Source organism: Thalassophryne amazonica, chromosome 19 (assembly GCF_902500255.1).
Source record: "Thalassophryne amazonica chromosome 19, fThaAma1.1, whole genome shotgun sequence".
Taxonomy (NCBI): Eukaryota; Metazoa; Chordata; class Actinopteri; order Batrachoidiformes; family Batrachoididae; genus Thalassophryne; species Thalassophryne amazonica.
In genome coordinates, this window is record NC_047121.1 from 43957547 (window position 1) to 43974864 (window position 17318).

Here is a 17318-nt window from a genome sequence, read left to right on the forward strand (position 1 = left end):
ATCAGTTTGAACATTAAATATCTTGTATTTGTGGTGTATTCAACTGAATATAGGTTGAAGAGGATTTGCAAGTCATTGTATTCTGTTTTTATTTACATTTTACACAATGTCCCAACTTCACTGGAATTAGGGTTGTATTTACTTGTCTGTCTGTCTGTCTTTTAGCAGTATTACATCATTACTGCACGGATTTTAACGAAACTTTCACCACAGATAGATATTAGGCCACGGAAGACTCCATTAAATTTTCGCGGTGATCTGGATCCAGTTTCTGGATCAAAATTACACTTTATATTCAGATTCTCACCAAATTTGCACCACAGTAGGGCTGTACAACATGGCCAAATTATTGTATTTCAACATTGTCATATCAATATGATGTACGATATGACTATGATTTCACACAAAATGCAGCAGCAGTGAAAATTAAAATGTTTTCAACAAAACAGTAATAATAACAAACTCATCATAAGGTTAGGATACATTCATTCATTCATTCATCTTCTACCGCGTAGTCCAATTAAGGGTCGCGGGGGGCTGGAGCCTATCCCAGCAGTCATAGGGCGCAAGGCGGGGTACACCGAGGACAGGACGCCAGTCTGTCACAGGGCAGTTAGGATACAGTGCCCTCCAAAAGTATTGGAACACAGTATTTCACAAATTTTAATTTGTTTATGCCATATCAAATACAAGAAATACAAAAATATAAAGAATAAAAAAAATTTTAAATTACCTTCCTCAAACTCAAACTGAAAGTAAATCTCTAATACCTGTAAATAATAATCAGTTTTATTGCCAGTTTTCTTCAGACAAGTCGGGTATGGTAACATGAACATTTCCAAGTCACTGAATATGTCTTGGATTTATTTACATCAATTATGAAGAAATACAAACGTTTCTTTCACCAAAACATCAAATCTAGGCTTTCATCTTAGATGAATTTTCTGGCAAATTGTAGCTGAACGTTCAGGTCTTCTTTTTAAGAAAATCCTCCTCTACACCACTTCATCAGGAAGCTGGATTTTATATTTTTAATTAATTTATATCAAGCTGTAGAAATTTGCTTTTAGTTTGAGATTAAGAAAGATAACTTTATTTGTCGTTTAAATGACAAAAAAATTAAAATGTGTGAATTCCCAAGTGTTCCAATATTTTTGAGTATACAGTTGAGAAACACTCTGTGGCATGTGTATTTTTAAGTGAAATGCATCCATCATCCTGGTGTCACTCAGAAAGTAAAATTAAGAGGTTATTTTAGTCCTTCAGACAGCAAAATTAAGAGGTCAACAGCTGCCTGATCATTTAAAAATCACCGGAGATACACGCATATATAAAACAATGTGAATTAAAGGAGAAATGTCACTTTTAACAACCTGGACCTCATTTCTGGCATAAAATACAGCCGTTTGCTCACCAGTATAACTTTGGTGTCATTATTAGTCCATGGTTCAAAAGATGTGTTCAGTTCACATCTGAGGCAAACATTTTTCTTGTTCTACTAAGTTGGATTAGAACTTTTTTGTGGTACACATCACCGACAAACTGGACAACTGATTTCAAAATGCAGCTCTTTTCAACCAGACGTGCGGTGCTGTGACATGTCAATCATCTGTGTCGAAACAGATTTCAGGGGAGTCCAGTGTAACCCTGCCCTCCGCTTTAGCTCCACCTATGCCAGAAAGTGTTCAACATTTGACATTTCCTGTTTCACTGTGGACTCAAAATTTGTTTCAGGGTGAACTTGCCACTGAGTTATCACGAGATTTCATGGGATCTCGTCTGCCAATCTAGGAAGTGTCGATCCAGGAAGTGTTTGACATTTCCTTTTCACTGTGGACTTAAAATTTGGCACTTCCTGTTTGGGATTCCCTGTACCATGAGCTTGCGTGGTGCTTCGCTCGTATGAATGATTGATAGTAGGGGCTCTAAGCCTCAAAATCGTTCACTTTCTGATAGAAGCGCCAAATTTTGCACACAGATCTGTTTTGATATAAGAAACAGATTTAGGAACAGTTCCATTGTCACGTATCACTGGAACAGTATATTTCAGCCATTTTTTTCAAAATGGCCACCTATAAAGTTATAATAGCTCATTTTAGGAGTTATAGAGGAGCTAGGAAGATGATCTTGGTGTCTTTTTCTAGGTTTTTGGGCTCTGTGGTCATATTTGTGTAATCAAAAATGGTCTACATAAGACAGCCATCTTGAAAATCCAAGATTACAACACTTTTGCTTCAGTAATAAATGTAATGACAATCTTGGTGTCCAAGCTTAGTAAGTTGGTCAATATAATATATAATGACCTAAAATAAGCAAGAATTAGTGATCAGTGCCATCTTGAAAATCAAATATGGCTGCCAAAACAATTGCAGAATCAAAATGAGTGTTACTTTGTAAGTAATACAAACACAGTTACTACCGACACTTTTGATGTTTAGCACAGTAATCTATCCTTACACTAACTGATGACAATTAAAGGTACATCAAATGTAAGAAATAGCAGCCACATTCAATATGGCCGCCAATGAACCTTGAAAGCTAATTTCAAGAGTTCTGGTCATTCTAGGGAAATGATATTCGTATCGTTGCCCATGTTTTGAAGAATGCCGATCATTATGGTAAACTCAAAAGGTGTCTACATGTGGCTTCAATCCTGAAATTTAAGATGGCTGTAAAACAACAGAAAAAAAGACCATAATGCCTTCAAAACAAACATGTATCAAACATAAACATGTATCAAAAACACTTGACAAGTAAATAAAGTTCTATTTCTTTTTATGCATCCACTAACTCAATACTAACTTGACGGCCTGTGGAAAATGTAATTTATTAACATTTTGATTGCAACAAGGGTTTTACCATCAGAGTGTTTATCTGTCTACTTTTATATCAAAAGTAAATGCATTGTGAACGTCAATGTCTAATGTATTCTAAATGTTAATTTGCATGCTTCATTGCAGCTTCAACTGAGGTAGTCTTGACCAGAAAAGCAAAAAAAAAAAAAAAAAAAAAAGCTTGGGAGCTATGGGAGGTGTTTAGGGATCTTCTCCCATCTTCACCCATCTTCTCCAGTCTTTCTCACTACATAGAGACCATCACACCAGATATGTATGCAACATTGGAGCACTTTGTTGTTTTACTCTACTCTAGAACATTGGAGGAGACAAGTGTAAACATGGCACACCAGAAGCTGTTTGCCAGGGGAACTAAGTCAATCAATCAATCAATCAACTTTTTTCTTATATAGCACCAAATCACAACTAAGTCATTGGAAAATATTCCCCCCACCCAAGGATCTCTTCGGGAACACATAAAGCACTCAGTGTATTAATCAGCATTCATCTGGGGTCAAACACTGATTCCAAGACCAGAGTACCCGTCACCAGATAAGTGGGGTTGGCAACTTGTAGAAGAAAGATGGAGGCCTTTGTGGTCAGAGTTGCCTGAAGCATGCAAAGCTTGTAAGGAACCTATTCACTGTGGATGCAAGAAGGCCTGTCAGGGTCTTTGCAAATGCTTAAAGGCAAACCTACCTTGCTTGCACTGCATTGTGTGCCTGTTGTGGAAATTATAGTAGACAGGACATGTAAACTCTTTTTCACTATTGGTTAGTTAATATAATACATCTTGTTCTGAATTATTTTTGTGGTTATTGAGCTTTATAGTTGTAAGTAATTTCTAAGTGACTTGAAACTTCTGTACACCACGAGTAAAACTGATAAAAACGTCTTTATGTTTCTAGCATTTACTTGTTTAGACAGAAAAACTATTGATGACTATTGCAAACAAAAGAAAAAAAAACTAATATTTCAGAAATAAAGTATGTCTACGAGGTCTGTCCATAAAGTATCGTACCTTTTTATTTTTTTTTAAACTATATGGATTTGATTCATATGTGTTCACGTCAGACAAGCTTGAACCCTTGTGCGCATGCGTGAGTTTTTCCACGCCTGTCGGTGACGTCATTCGCCTGTGAGCACGCGTTGTGGAAGGAGTGGTCCCGCCCAGTCGTCGGATTTTCATTGTCTGGAAATGGCGGAATGATTTGGGTTTTTTTCCATCAGAATTTTTTCAGAAACTGTTAGGGACTGGCACCTGGAAACCATTCGAAAAATTTATCTGGCTTTCGGTGAAAATTTTACGGGCTTCACAGAGAATAAGGTCTGTTAGTACAGCTTTAAGGACCCCTTTAAGGACGCTCAGCGCGCCGCGCTCAGCGCGCCGCGCTCTGAGCTGCGACGACGCAGCACAAGCCACCGGACCATTTCTAAACGGATGGCTCTGTGGATACGAGACCGTCGTGTGCTCTTTCTCTGGTTATCACAAGAGCTGGACATCAGCCATTTTCTGGCAGATTTCACTTTTAACAAGAGATTTTGTCATGGAAAGCCGTGCGGAGGCTTTGCGCATCACGACCGATTCGCTTTGGAAGCGAGCCAAAGGAACACCTCCGTTTCGGCGTGTCAGAGGACAAGTTTGGACATGTCCAGCTCTCCACAATTTCACTGATATTTACTGGACTGGTAAGCATTGAAAGCCGAGATAGACATGTCCAAACCCCAAATTTCATGTCACTAAGGTTAGCGGTAGTGTTATTATACAAAACACAGCGAGAACGTCTGGTCAGGTATGACGTCAACCATGCAAGGGCACTCCCAGTAATCCCAAAATGATTCTCCAGCTTATCAAGTAGAATATGATGATCCATGGTATCAGATGCAGCACTAAGATCTAACAGCACCAGAACCATAGTGGTGTACGAATCCTTTGCAAGCAGAAGATCATTCACCACTTTAGTGAGAGCTGTCTAAGGAGGGCAAAAATGGAAAGTGATGTGTCAGACTATAACCTCTCTTTTCTAAGTGTAGTGATTGCTGCATAGCCCCATCTGGTCACTAGGCTGAAGGCTACTGCTTATCGCCTCTCCTTCGCAAGTGTGCCTTCTCATGGTGCCCCCTGTTTTCACAGATGTTGCTATGGGTTCAACCAAGTGCCTGGCGGTATAACTGGGCTAGGCGGTCTGAGAAGGAAATCTCTGCTTCCAAAACCCAGGCAGGTGAAGCTTGTGAATCTTAGGCGGCCGTTCACCTAGGACAAGGACAGTCTGATGTAAAACCTATATGCCGAAGACCTCGCTGTCACGTCCAAGCTTGCTAGGCTATGTCAGATGAACCTTGGGTATAAAGGGTGGGGCCAGTACTGCGCATACTGTACTTCACCTTAAAACTCCATTGCACAGGCAAGGACCATACACGTTCACGTACATGTCCTTGACCATCTCCCCCTTCCCTCCAACTCCAACTATTCTCAAGTCCTGTAGCAATGAGAAAGGGCAAAAACAGCTGGTGAAAGATGTCACTGGAACCCACAGTTCCAATCCTGCATGCAGGCAGTTTAGGATATTGGTCGTCTGATGTTGAACCTTGGCTGACGACAACATCAACCAGTAGCACCCTGAACAACCAAGCAGCCTGCTCTAGGGATAGCACTGCTTGCTCCACATGGAGTGGGGCCTAGAAAAGGTGGCCTAACCAAAGCTCATCGCCAAAACCCCAGTTGCCTTTTGCCTTGGTCAATGGGCATCTTATACAACGGTCGATCAAGCTCAAAGGAAGAAAGGTACACACCCACCTGTAAGGGTGTGAAAGGACTGAAAGCCGCTTGTTGGAATGTCAGAACCATGCTGGACACAGCTGGTAGCAATCGTCATGAATGTCGCTCTGCCTTAATTGCAGACGAACTGGCAACACTGAACATCGACATCGCCATTCTCAGTGAAGTCTGCTTTTCTGAGGAGGGCACCCTTAAAGAACATGGCACTGGATACACCCTCTACTGGTCGGGCAAGCCTGCATTGGAGAGACGCCTTATAGGCGTCGGTTTTATGGTCAGGGACTCTATAGTGTCCAAGCTTGAAAACCTTCCACTGTGTAATAACCAGCATGCCACTCTCTTCAGTGTACACGTGCCAACTCTTCAAGCAGATCCTGCAGAAAAGGATAAATTCTACTCTTACTTGCGCACCCTCGTACAGAGCACACCTGTAGATGACAAGGTCCTCATCCTTGGTGACTTCAACGCCAGAGTAGGCCAAGACTCACAAACCTAGAAAGGGTGTCTTGGGAAACATGGCACTGGAAACTGCAACGACAACGGGAGCTTACTGTTTTGTGCAGAACAGCAGTTCACCATCACTACTAGCAAGCTGGGATGGTGACACTATTTTTCAACAAAAGAACAGTCTGAAGACAACTTGGATGCATCCTCGGTCCAAATATTGGCACCTCATAGATGATGTTCTTTTCTTTTCTTTATTCAGTGTTTTACCAGGTAAGTCAATTGAGAACACTTTCTCATTTACAATGACGACCTGGTCAAAAGGCAGCACAACAACAGGAGAGAAAAACAGAGATTCACAGTCCCCACATACAACAATGAAAAACATACAGTAAAACAACAGAAAAAACAACAACAATGAAACAGAAAATGTTAAGAATTAAGATATACATTATTAAAAACATACGCAATGGTCCTGTAAAATATTAGAAATTGAGTTTTTAAAAATAGATAGGGGTAAAAATAAACTAAGCTTTAGAGACTGTTGTAAGTTATTCCAGTCACTGCAGAAAACTGGAAAGAGGAGCGACCAAAGACTGTGCGAACTTTTGGGACCACCAGACTGATGTAAGTGCTGGAGCGGAGCGCACGACTGGAAGTGTGGATGTTTAGTAAGGAGCTCAAATAGGACGGAGCCAAACCGATCAAACATTTATAAACACAATAGCCAATGGATTTGTCTACGCGTGTGGAGAGAGGGCCACTTCATCATTGAATACAAATCACAATGGTGCGTGGTGAAAGGTGCACCTGTGACAAAGCGTATGGCAGCATGATATACAACATGAAGTTTGTGGAGCAGAGTCTTTGGTGCCATTCTGTAAACTAAGTCTCCATAATCAAGGATGGGGAGAACTGTAGTTTTTACCAAAAGCTCTCTTACTGGGCGAGTGAAAGTATTTTTGTGGCGGTATAAAAAGCCAATTCTCGCCTTTGCTTTGGTGAGCAGGTTAATGATGTGGGTTTCGAAAACTAGAGAGTTATCAAGCCATACACCTAGATACTTATAGTGTGAGACAATCTGAATTTCTGATCCGTCCAGGGATACAATTTTACCTGGACTCTCAGGCTGCGGGAGGTTTCTGTTAAAGAACATACATTTGGTTTTTGTTGTATTTAACTTAAGGCGAAGCTCAGAAAAGGCATGTTGAAGCAAGATAAAGCTTCTTGGAGCAGAGACAGACTAGTGTTGAGACAAGGGCTGTGCGCGTACAGGATAGTGTCATCTGCGTATGTTCTAGTGTGCCAGAGAGACCTAAAACATGACTAGCACACCAGAGTGATGCCTAGAGTGTCACACCGACCACTGCCTCGTTCACTGCAAACTCAGTCTCCACTTCAAACCCAAAGCAAAGAGAAGAGGTGCTCCATGCAAGAAACTGAAGGCCAACAGTTTGCAGTCAGCTGAACTGAAAGCAGACTTCCAGGCAAACTTACAGTCTAGGCTTGGGGATCACAGCTGTCCAACAGATCCCTCCCAGAAGAGCTTTGGGAATAACTCGAAACCTCTATTCTGCAGTCTTCTTCAAAAGTTCGTGGATTCTCTACCAAGAAGAACAGAGACTGGTTTGACAAGAACGACCAGGAGATACAGGAACTACTGGCAGAGATCCACACACCAGGCCCATCTAGCTCAACTCTCCTGTCCTGTGAGGAAAGCCGCCTTCCGTCTGTCATGCAGCAATATCCAGCGCAAGCTTCGTGAGATCCAGAACGAGTGGTGGAGCAACCTTGCAGACAGAACTCAGTTTTACGCAGACACTGGTGACTGCAGAGGGTTTTACAAAGCTCTAAAGGCAGTGTATGGCCCTTCTTACCAGGTCCAGTGTCCTTTCTGCAGCACAGATGGTCAAACTCGTCTCATGGACAAGGCATCCATCCTGAGCCGCTGGTCGGAACATTTTCAGATGCTCTTCAGCACTGTCCACTCAGTCCAAGACACAGCAATTCTTTGCATCTTCCAGAAACCAGTGAATACTGAACTAGATGTAGCACTGACTCTTGTAGAGATCATAAAGGCCATAGAACACCTGAGGATGGGCAAGGCAGCAGGAGTTGATGGAATCCCTCCAGATATCTGGAAGCATGGGGGCCCAGCATTACATGCCAAACTCCTTGAGCTCTTCACCTGTTGCTGGGAGCAGGGCAAGCTACCTCAGGAACTCTGTGACGCAGTCATCATCACACTGTAAAAAACAAGGGAGTGAAGTCTGACTGTTCCAGTTACCACGGGATTACACTGCTATCCATCGCAGGCATAACTGTAGCCAGGGTGTTGCTGAACAGACTGGCTACAGTTATGCCTGCGATGGATAGCAGGGAGGTGTTCTTTTGCAATGGCTGGTATCAGCCTGTTCAGCAACACCCTGGCTACAGTTATGCCTGCTATCCATCACAGGCATAACTGTAGCCAGGGTGTTGCTGAACAGACTGATACCGACCATTGCAAAAGAACACCTCCCAGAGAGCCATTGCGGCTTCAGAGCCAACAGGAGCACTACTGACATGGTATTCGTTCTCTGTCAGCTCCAGGAGATGTGTCAGGAGCAGAATAAGGGTCATTATGTCACGTAACCAAAGCACTTGACACTGTGAGCAGGAAAGGTCTGTGGGCAGATCTTGTGAGCGGCATGCCACAGGACCAGGACAAGCCAACAGTATGACAAATACGCTACTTTCAGTCACTATCAGCAGAAATACGCTGTCCCAAATGCTGTTTGATCAGTTATCACAGTGCTTTTTTCTTTTTTAGAAAATACATTTCTCTGCTTGTTGATTTTAGCCATTTCACGCCCCTGTCACAAAATAGTGATTGTAGCGCAGTGGTAAAGTTTCCATCTGATAATCAGAGCGTGCGGGTTTGAATCCTGTGTTATTTTTTTCTTTTAACCAGGATGATTTAACTGCGGGGTTCTGTATTGCGTCCCCTTTTATGTATTATTTATATCAACCCAGTGACATTCACTAATTATACAGCTGGTTTTTATTTTATTTTCCTCCACATCAACGGTGCAGTGCGGTGCACCTTGTCCCATGGAACACAGTGCGAGCTGCTGCAGCTGCTTGCACTGTGTTCCTGCTCGAAAGACACCATCAGGTGCACAAACTGTCGTACCAGCATCGTGCACACCTGCCCGTTGGCGCAATGGTTCGTGGTGTGCTCATACGAGCTCTACCGCCGTGAGTTGCCCTGAGTTGTACGTATTTGCACGATGTGTGAAGGCGCCCTTAACACTGAACAAATTTTCAAAAATTCATAACCCTTTCAAAAAAGATCAAATTTATTTCATATTTGAAAGCATTACGCAAGATGGTATCCTTTTCTGACTGACAAATTTTGACCCGGATCTGATCCAGATTACAGATTTTTTGGCCATTTAAATTTAACATTGAAAACCCCATTTAATGTATATTTTTACATTATATCTTAATCAAATGTGCTCCAGTCACTCTCATATTTGAAAGTGAGGTGCAAACTGGCACTCACTATCACCTGGCTCACTATCACCGGATCAGATCCAGATTGTGAATTTTGTGGACATTTAAATTTAATATTGAAAAGCCCGTTTGGTGTACATTTTGCATTATATCTCAGTCAGAAGTGCCTCAATCACTCTAATTTGTGACGAGGTGCAAACGGGCACTCTCAGTGAATAGACTAAGTTTGATCCGCATCTGAGCCGTATTACGGATATTTGATTTTAACATTGAAAAGCCCTTTTGATCTATATTTTGTGTTATATTTTAGCTTATGAAAAGTCACTTCTAACCGGACTATGACCTTAAAATTTTTTTCCAAGGTAAAAATTTGTGGAATTGGAAACTAGTGTTGGCAGAGGTTTGCGCTCTACGAGTGCAGTGCTCTAGTTTTCACTGTTGTCTCGAATGCCATAGTTGATAACCTGCACCATCAAGGCCCTTTATAGGGTGATTCCATAATTTATTCCTCAGAATTGAGTGAGTCCTTATTTTTTTCCCTCTGCTTGGTCTAAAAAAGTAACCGTTACTGACTGCCACAATTTTTTTTTCTTGATTTCTTATAGTGTTTCTTAAAGCCAGAAAGTTGCCATTTGAAATGACTTTAGTGTGTCATGTCTGTGATCTGCTTTTTTTCTACAAAATTAAACAACTGAATGAACATCCTCTGAGGCCTGTGATTCCATAATTATTACCAGGGGTTGTACATATGATTGCGCCATACAATAGAAACACAGATTTGGCAGAGAGCTCATGATGTCACAACAGTAACACAGTGAGTCAAAATTTCCACACAAGGAAATGTCCAGAGTAGGTGTAGCGTTGCGGTGAGACGTTCCACACTCATGATTAATCCTTCATCGAATGAAGTCTGGGGTTCGTGATGAAACGCTTGCGTTAGCGCAGTCGCTTCAAAGCATCTTTCATCTTCTGTGATCGTGGCCTCTTCAAGCACCGACTTTCCTCAGAAAGACAGTGGAATTATTCATCGCCTGATAATGTGTGCTTGTAGTGATGACATTTAGACGCTGACGGACGTTGTTCGATGTGCTCCACACATGGGGAAAGGATGCTTTGTTCCAGATGACAATTCATTTACAGATCTCACTACAGCATTTAAAACAACTTCCATAAGAAAAATACTTCAGTTTATCCTAATTTACATTAATGGTCCATTTTACAGTGAAATATCAAAATGACAATAACTTCAAACACGTCTGTTTTCACTGCAAAGCCGCCGGCTCATCTTGCATAAAATTTTGACATGGTTTTGCACAGAATTGTCTTGAAAAACAAAAACAAACAAAAAAAACCTCACAATTAACTCCAGAAACGTTGCCACCTTCTCTGGGCCCAAGCTCCTTCAAATGGACAGACGCAAAGTAGAAAAATGTGCTGTGGTCTGATGAGTCCACATTTCAAATTGTTTATGGAAATCATGGACATCGTGTCGTCCGGACAAAAGAGGAAAAAGCCCATCCAGATTGTTACCAGCGCAAAGTTCAAAAGACAGCATCTGTGATGGTATGGGGGTGTGTTAGTGCCCATGTCATGGGCAACTTACACATCTGTGATGTTATGGGGGTGTGTTAGTGCCCATGTCATGGGCAACTTACACATCTGTGATGGCACCATCAATGCTGGAAGGTACATCCAGGGTTTGGAGCAACACGTGCTGCCATCCAAGCAATGTCTTTTTCAGGGACGTCCCTGCTTATTTCAGTAAGACAATGCCAAGCCACATTCTGCACGTGTTACAACAGCGTGGCTTTGTAGTAAAAGAGTGCGGGTACTAGACTGGTCTGCCTGCAGTCCAGACCTGTCACCCATTGAAAATGTGTGGTGCATTATGAAGAGCAAAATACGACAACGGAGACCCCGGACTATTGAACAACTGAAGTCGTACATCAAGACTGGGACAGAATTCCACCTACAAAGCTTCAACAATTAGTGTCCTCAGTTCCCAAACGCTTATTGAGTGTTGTTAGAAGGAAAGGTGATGCAGCACAGTGGTAAACATACCACTGTCCCAGCTTTTTTGAAACATGTTGCAGGTATCCATTTCAAAATGAGCAAATATTTGCACAAAAACAATAAAGTTTATCAGTTTGAAAATTAAATATTTTGTCTTTGTGGTGTATTCAATTGAATATAGGTTGAAGAGGATTTTCAAATCATTGTATTCTGTTTTTATTTACATTTTACACAACGTCCCAACTTCAATGGAATTGGGGTTGTATGTAACAATGTGATTTGGGGATGCTTGGCTGCCGTGTGCACAGACACACACACACACACACATTGCGTGATATGGCCCCTTTAAAGGTGAATGTGTGGAATGGGTGTAGAGTTGCACACAAAAATTAGCAAAGGATTGATAACGTTTGTTCAAATTGTGCTTTTACAATCAACATATTCATTTACACATTACAGGCTTTTGATGATCAAATCAAAATGTGTGGGAGTTTCATCCTGTAGCATAACTCTACTGATGATGTCAAATTACACAATGACGTCTCACATGTGATAATACACAAAATAAGCTGACTCAGTCAATCGTGTCACACCCGCTGGTGGGAGATGACTGGGATAATTTTCAACATACGCCACCTACAACCACAGAACACGATGCACATTTGTATGAAGCTTGTGGGATTTCCAAAAGCAAATATTAAAAATATGGGGGAAAAAAATGACAGCTACGTAATCTCCAAAAATACACTGTTGTACATGACACAATTTAACTACGTTCACATCAAGTTCAGTAATCACTGCATAGGTGACAGCGTCACGAGCACAGATGAGATTTGTCATATCATGCCTCCGTTGAATAAATATTACATAAATATTTTCACTGATTTGCTTTTGATTTCAATCTCCTTCCGAAGCTGACACTCCTCGGCAGCTGTGCACCATGTCATAAATGTGACAAAAATGTTTAACACTTAAAAAGAAACTATCAAGCTTTTACACATTCATAAACAAGAAATAAATAAATATACTCAACAAAAATATAAATGCAGGTCTTTTTTTTTGTTGTTCACATTTTTCATTAATTGAAGTAAAACGTCTGAGGTTTCCTCTGTGCATAGAAAATGTTTGTTTTCCTTGAATTTTTGTGAGGACTTCACCAATGCTAAGATGATCCATCCACCTGGGAGGTGTGGCACTAAGATACTTTGGCAGCACGGTGTCTTAGTGGTTAGCACTGTTGCCTCACAGGCCATGGGAGGCCATGGGATCGATTCCCACCTGTGGCCGTTCTGTGTGTGGAGTTTGCATGTTCTCCCTGTGATTGCATGGGTTTCCTCCGAGTGCTCCGGTTTCCTCCCACATTTAAAGACATGCAGGTTAGGTGAACTGGAAACTTTATAATTGCCCAGGTCTCCCTTGCAAAAGAGATTGTGATCTCAATGGGACTAACCTGGTTAAATAAAGGTTAAATTAAATATAGTGCTTACACTGCATGATTATTGTATGGGTGCATTTGGCATGCTGACTGCAGAATGTCCACCAGAGCTGTCACCCGTGAATATTCATTTCAGTACCATAGGTTGTCTCAAATGTCATTTCCAACCAGACTTGCAACCACAAAGCATGTGTAACCATGCCAGTCCAGGATTACCTCATCTGGCTTCTTCACCCAGTAAACGTCTTAATTAAAGATCAACTACGCATTTTCGAGTGGATACTGTCACAAGTCCATGGTACATCTTTGCAATAATCATGCTGTTTAATCAACATTTTGATGTGAAACACCAGGCAGGTTGAATATATTACTCGTATCTTGGCAAGAGTGAACTGCTCACTAACACAGATTTAAACAAATTACATAGAAAAAAATTTACGTTTTACTTCATCTCGTGAAAAATAGGAGTCAACAGGAATGTGTCACAGTTATATTTTAGTTGAGTATAAAGCTTCAAGTGGGTTATGGGTAACGTTAAAACGAAAATAAAAGCAGTGCATTTGAATTAAATCATTGATTAGCAGTACAAAAAATGCAAATTATGGCTTACCACTAGCTTGCATTCAAAGAAAAACATCTCATATGGACCATTCATTACTGGATCATTCAGATCTTCAATCTTCAGGTTGAATAGCAATGATATTTTATGTTGAGACAAGAAAAAAAAATCTTAAAGCACAGCCTTCAACATCGAAACAATCGCTGCACAGCCATACAAAGGATTATCAGCCCCAGTACCATTTGTCAAGGTTGTTGAATGTCTTGTATTCTTTGTGCCTACGCACGTACTCACAAGCCAGGCATGTGTGCTCAGCCCAAAAGAATGCCTTCTTCACTTTAAAGTGATGTCGCCACTCAAAGTACCGGAGGTACATTTCCTCATTCTTGTCCAGGAGCAGTAAGTAGTCGGCCAGTTCTTTAGGCGACGTGAAGTCATCTACATGGATGAAGGCGTCTCCCTGGACAAAGTTCTCATAGTTCTGCCTAGGTGGGCCGAGAACCACTGGTACCGTCCCCACAGAGAGCGGGTTGTACAATTTTTCAGTGATGTAGTCCTTGTGGATGGAGTTTTCAAATGAAAGGTAGAACTTGCAGCTAGCGATTGTGGGGAAGTAGTCTTGGTCTGAGATGTATTCCCCAAAAGCTTGCCCAAACGCATGCACCTCAATGTGTTTGTAAAGCTCATTGTAGTATTTCACACGCACGTGGTCTGGGTTCCAGTTGCTCACAATCCAACAAATCAACTTGCTTTTGCTGGGTGGGACGAAGTCCTCTTCACCCTCCGCTGCTACTATGGACCCATAAGGCACTTCAATGTCAGCATCCTGACGATAATTAAGGGTCAGATTAAACAGGTTCTCAATCCCAGGAAGTTGGGAGGAGTGCGACGGAGATTCCAAGTTCATCCATATCCATTTCTGGAAGGGTGGTCGCTGGAGCGGTGGCAGGTTGGACAGGTCAGTGCTAATGTCTCTGTGATGGATGGAATAAGATATGCCCTTTAAGTAAATACAAGTCCTTACCGTGCTGCGCCTCACTTTGCAGTCAGATTACAGTGTTGAAAGTGTAATTGAGTTGGACACACCCTATGTGTATCTGTGTGATACACTTTGGACTCATCAAGACAGAAGTGTCTTTCTGTCTCCAAAAATAACACCATGATTAACTGGTTTGCTTTTCTTTATTTTCTTGACACTATTAGACAGCTACAGTTCAAAACAACATTTGGCAAAACACAACATTTTGGCAAAAATAATCCCTATTCTATTGAAATACCATTTGTATTGAAACTTCCGTGTTCAGCCACTTCACACAGCAGATTTAACGACGCTGTTGCTTTAAGGGTCAGAGGCGTCACTTCTTCTGCTTCTATGATTTATCCACAAAATCAGGGGACATACAGGCAGATCCTCTTTGTGCACACATAAGGAAATGAAAACAGAAGAGGTATTGACAGCAGAAACAATAAGTCTTTTGTTCCATAAAGCCACCAAAAACAACATCATGAAACCTGCTGTACAACCCCTGGCAAAAATTATGGAATCACCGGCCTCGAAGGATGTTCATTCAGTTGTTTAATTTTGTAGAAAAAAAGCAGATCACAACAACAAATGCCTGCACAACAGTTAAGGACAGCCTGCACCACTGCCATCATGTGGTCAGGAGTGAAACTGATTCAACTCACTGGACATCTCTTGCTGTGGACATTACAGTTAAACATGTGGATATCACTGGGATATTTACACTGTGATTTCTTTTCCATATACTGATGGATTAGACACCAGCTAAAGATATGAGATAGACAACCCCTGGCAAAAATTATGGAATCACCGGCCTCGGAGGATGTTCATTCAGTTGTTTAATTTTGTAGAAAAAAAGCAGATCACAGACATGACACAAAACTAAAGTCATTTCAAATGGCAACTTTCTGGCTTTAAGAAACACTATAAAAAATCAGGAAAAGAAATTGTGGCAGTCAGTAACGGTTACTTTTTTAGATCAAGCAGAGGAAAAAAATATGGAATCACTCAATTCTGAGGAAAAAATTATGGAATCATGAAAAACAAAAGAACGCTCCAACACATCACTAGTATTTTGTTGCACCACCTCTGGCTTTTATAACAGCTTGCATCTCTGAGGCATGGACTTAATGAGTGACAAACAGTACTCTTCATCAATCTGGCTCCAACTTTCTCTGATTGCTGTTGCCAGATCAGCTTTGCAGGTTGGAGCCTTGTCATGGACAATTTTCTTCAACTTCCACCAAAGATTTTCAATTGGATTAAGATCCGGACTTTTTGCAGGCCATGACATTGACCCTATGTGTCTTTTTGCAAGGAATGTTTTCACAGTTTTTGCTCTATGGTAAGATGCATTATCATCTTGAAAAATGATTTCATCATCCCCAAACATCCTTTCAGTTGATGGGATAAGAAAAGTGTCCAAAATATCAACATAAACTTGTGCATTTATTGCTGATGTAATGACAGCCATCTCCCCAGTGCCTTTACCTGACATGCAGCCCCATATCATCAATGACTGTGGAAATTTACATGTTCTCTTCAGGCAGTCATCTTTATAAATCTCATTGGAACGGCACCAAACAAAAGTTCCAGCATCATCACCTTGCCCAATGCAGATTCGAGATTCATCACTGAATATGACTTTCATCCAGTCATCCACAGTCCACGATTGCTTTTCCTTAGCCCATTGTAACCTTGTTTTTTCTGTTTAAGTGTTAATGATGGCTTTCGTTTAGCTTTTCTGTATGTAAATCCCATTTCCTTTAGGCGGTTTCTTACAGTTCGGTCACAGACGTTGACTCCAGTTTCCTCCCATTTGTTCCTCATTTGTTTTGTTGTGCATTTTCGATTTTTGAGACATATTGCTTTAAGTTTTCTGTCTTGACGCTTTGATGTCTTCCTTGGTCTACCAGTATGTTTGCCTTTAACAAGCTTCCCATGTTGTTTGTATTTGGTCCAGAGTTTAGACACAGCTGACTGTGAACAACCAACATCTTTTGCAACATTGCGTGATGATTTACCCTCTTTTAAGAGTTTGATAATCCTCTCCTTTGTTTCAATTGACATCTCTCGTGTTGGAGCCATGATTCATGTCAGTCCACTTGATGCAACAGCTCTCCAAGGTGTGATCACTCTTTTTTAGATGCAGACTAACAAGCAGATCTGATTTGATGCAGGTGTTAGTTTTGGGGATGAAAATTTATAGGGTGATTCCATAATTTATTCCTCAGAATTGAGTGAGTCCTTATTTTTTTCCCTCTGCTTGGTCTAAAAAAGTAACCGTTACTGACTGCCACAATTTTTTTTTCTTGATTTCTTATAGTGTTTCTTAAAGCCAGAAAGTTGCCATTTGAAATGACTTTAGTGTGTCATGTCTGTGATCTGCTTTTTTTCTACAAAATTAAACAACTGAATGAACATCCTCTGAGGCCGGTGATTCCATAATTATTACCAGGGGTTGTACATATGATTGCGCCATACAATAGAAACACAGATTTGGCAGAGAGCTCATGATGTCACAACAGTAACACAGTGAGTCAAAATTTCCACACAAGGAAATGTCCAGAGTAGGTGTAGCGTTGCGGTGAGACGTTCCACACTCATGATTAATCCTTCATCGAATGAAGTCTGGGGTTCGTGATGAAACGCTTGCGTTAGCGCAGTCGCTTCAAAGCATCTTTCATCTTCTGTGATCGTGGCCTCTTCAAGCACCGACTTTCCTCAGAAAGACA

General features: G+C 41.2%; 1 protein-coding gene and 2 long non-coding RNA genes across 3 annotated transcripts in view; 1 reads left to right on the forward strand and 2 right to left on the reverse strand.

The window, feature by feature from the left end:
- Positions 1-10728, forward strand: part of LOC117500783 — a 20039-nt gene extending 9311 nt beyond the window's left edge. The window contains exons 2-3 of the long non-coding RNA XR_004557849.1: positions 4615-4617; positions 10293-10728. This is a non-coding gene — a long non-coding RNA (uncharacterized LOC117500783). The remainder of the gene's footprint in view (positions 1-4614; positions 4618-10292) is intronic.
- On the reverse strand, positions 6336-12811 carry LOC117500782. The gene is made up of 3 exons (XR_004557848.1): positions 11977-12811; positions 11213-11214; positions 6336-6348 (listed from the first exon to the last, which is right to left on the reverse strand). It is a non-coding gene; the product is annotated as an uncharacterized LOC117500782 (long non-coding RNA).
- A 638-nt stretch (positions 12812-13449) lies between these two features.
- LOC117531909 (alpha-(1,3)-fucosyltransferase 9-like) lies at positions 13450-14723 on the reverse strand. The gene is made up of 2 exons (XM_034195098.1): positions 14649-14723; positions 13450-14562 (listed from the first exon to the last, which is right to left on the reverse strand). Exons 1-2 carry the CDS (start codon positions 14721-14723, stop codon positions 13789-13791), a joined length of 849 nt encoding a protein of 282 aa, XP_034050989.1. The 3' UTR covers positions 13450-13788.
- Positions 14724-17318: the final 2595 nt, after the last annotated feature.

Excerpts from the sequence above, each read along its gene's own strand:
- LOC117531909 (XM_034195098.1), bottom strand. The coding sequence starts at position 14,723 with ATGGTGTTATTTTTGGAGACAGAAAGACACTTCTGTCTTGATGAGTCC. Across the intron at positions 14,563-14,648 it reads ATCACACAGATACACATAGG|GGCATATCTTATTCCATCCA; the intron begins GTGTGTCCAACT and ends ATTTACTTAAAG.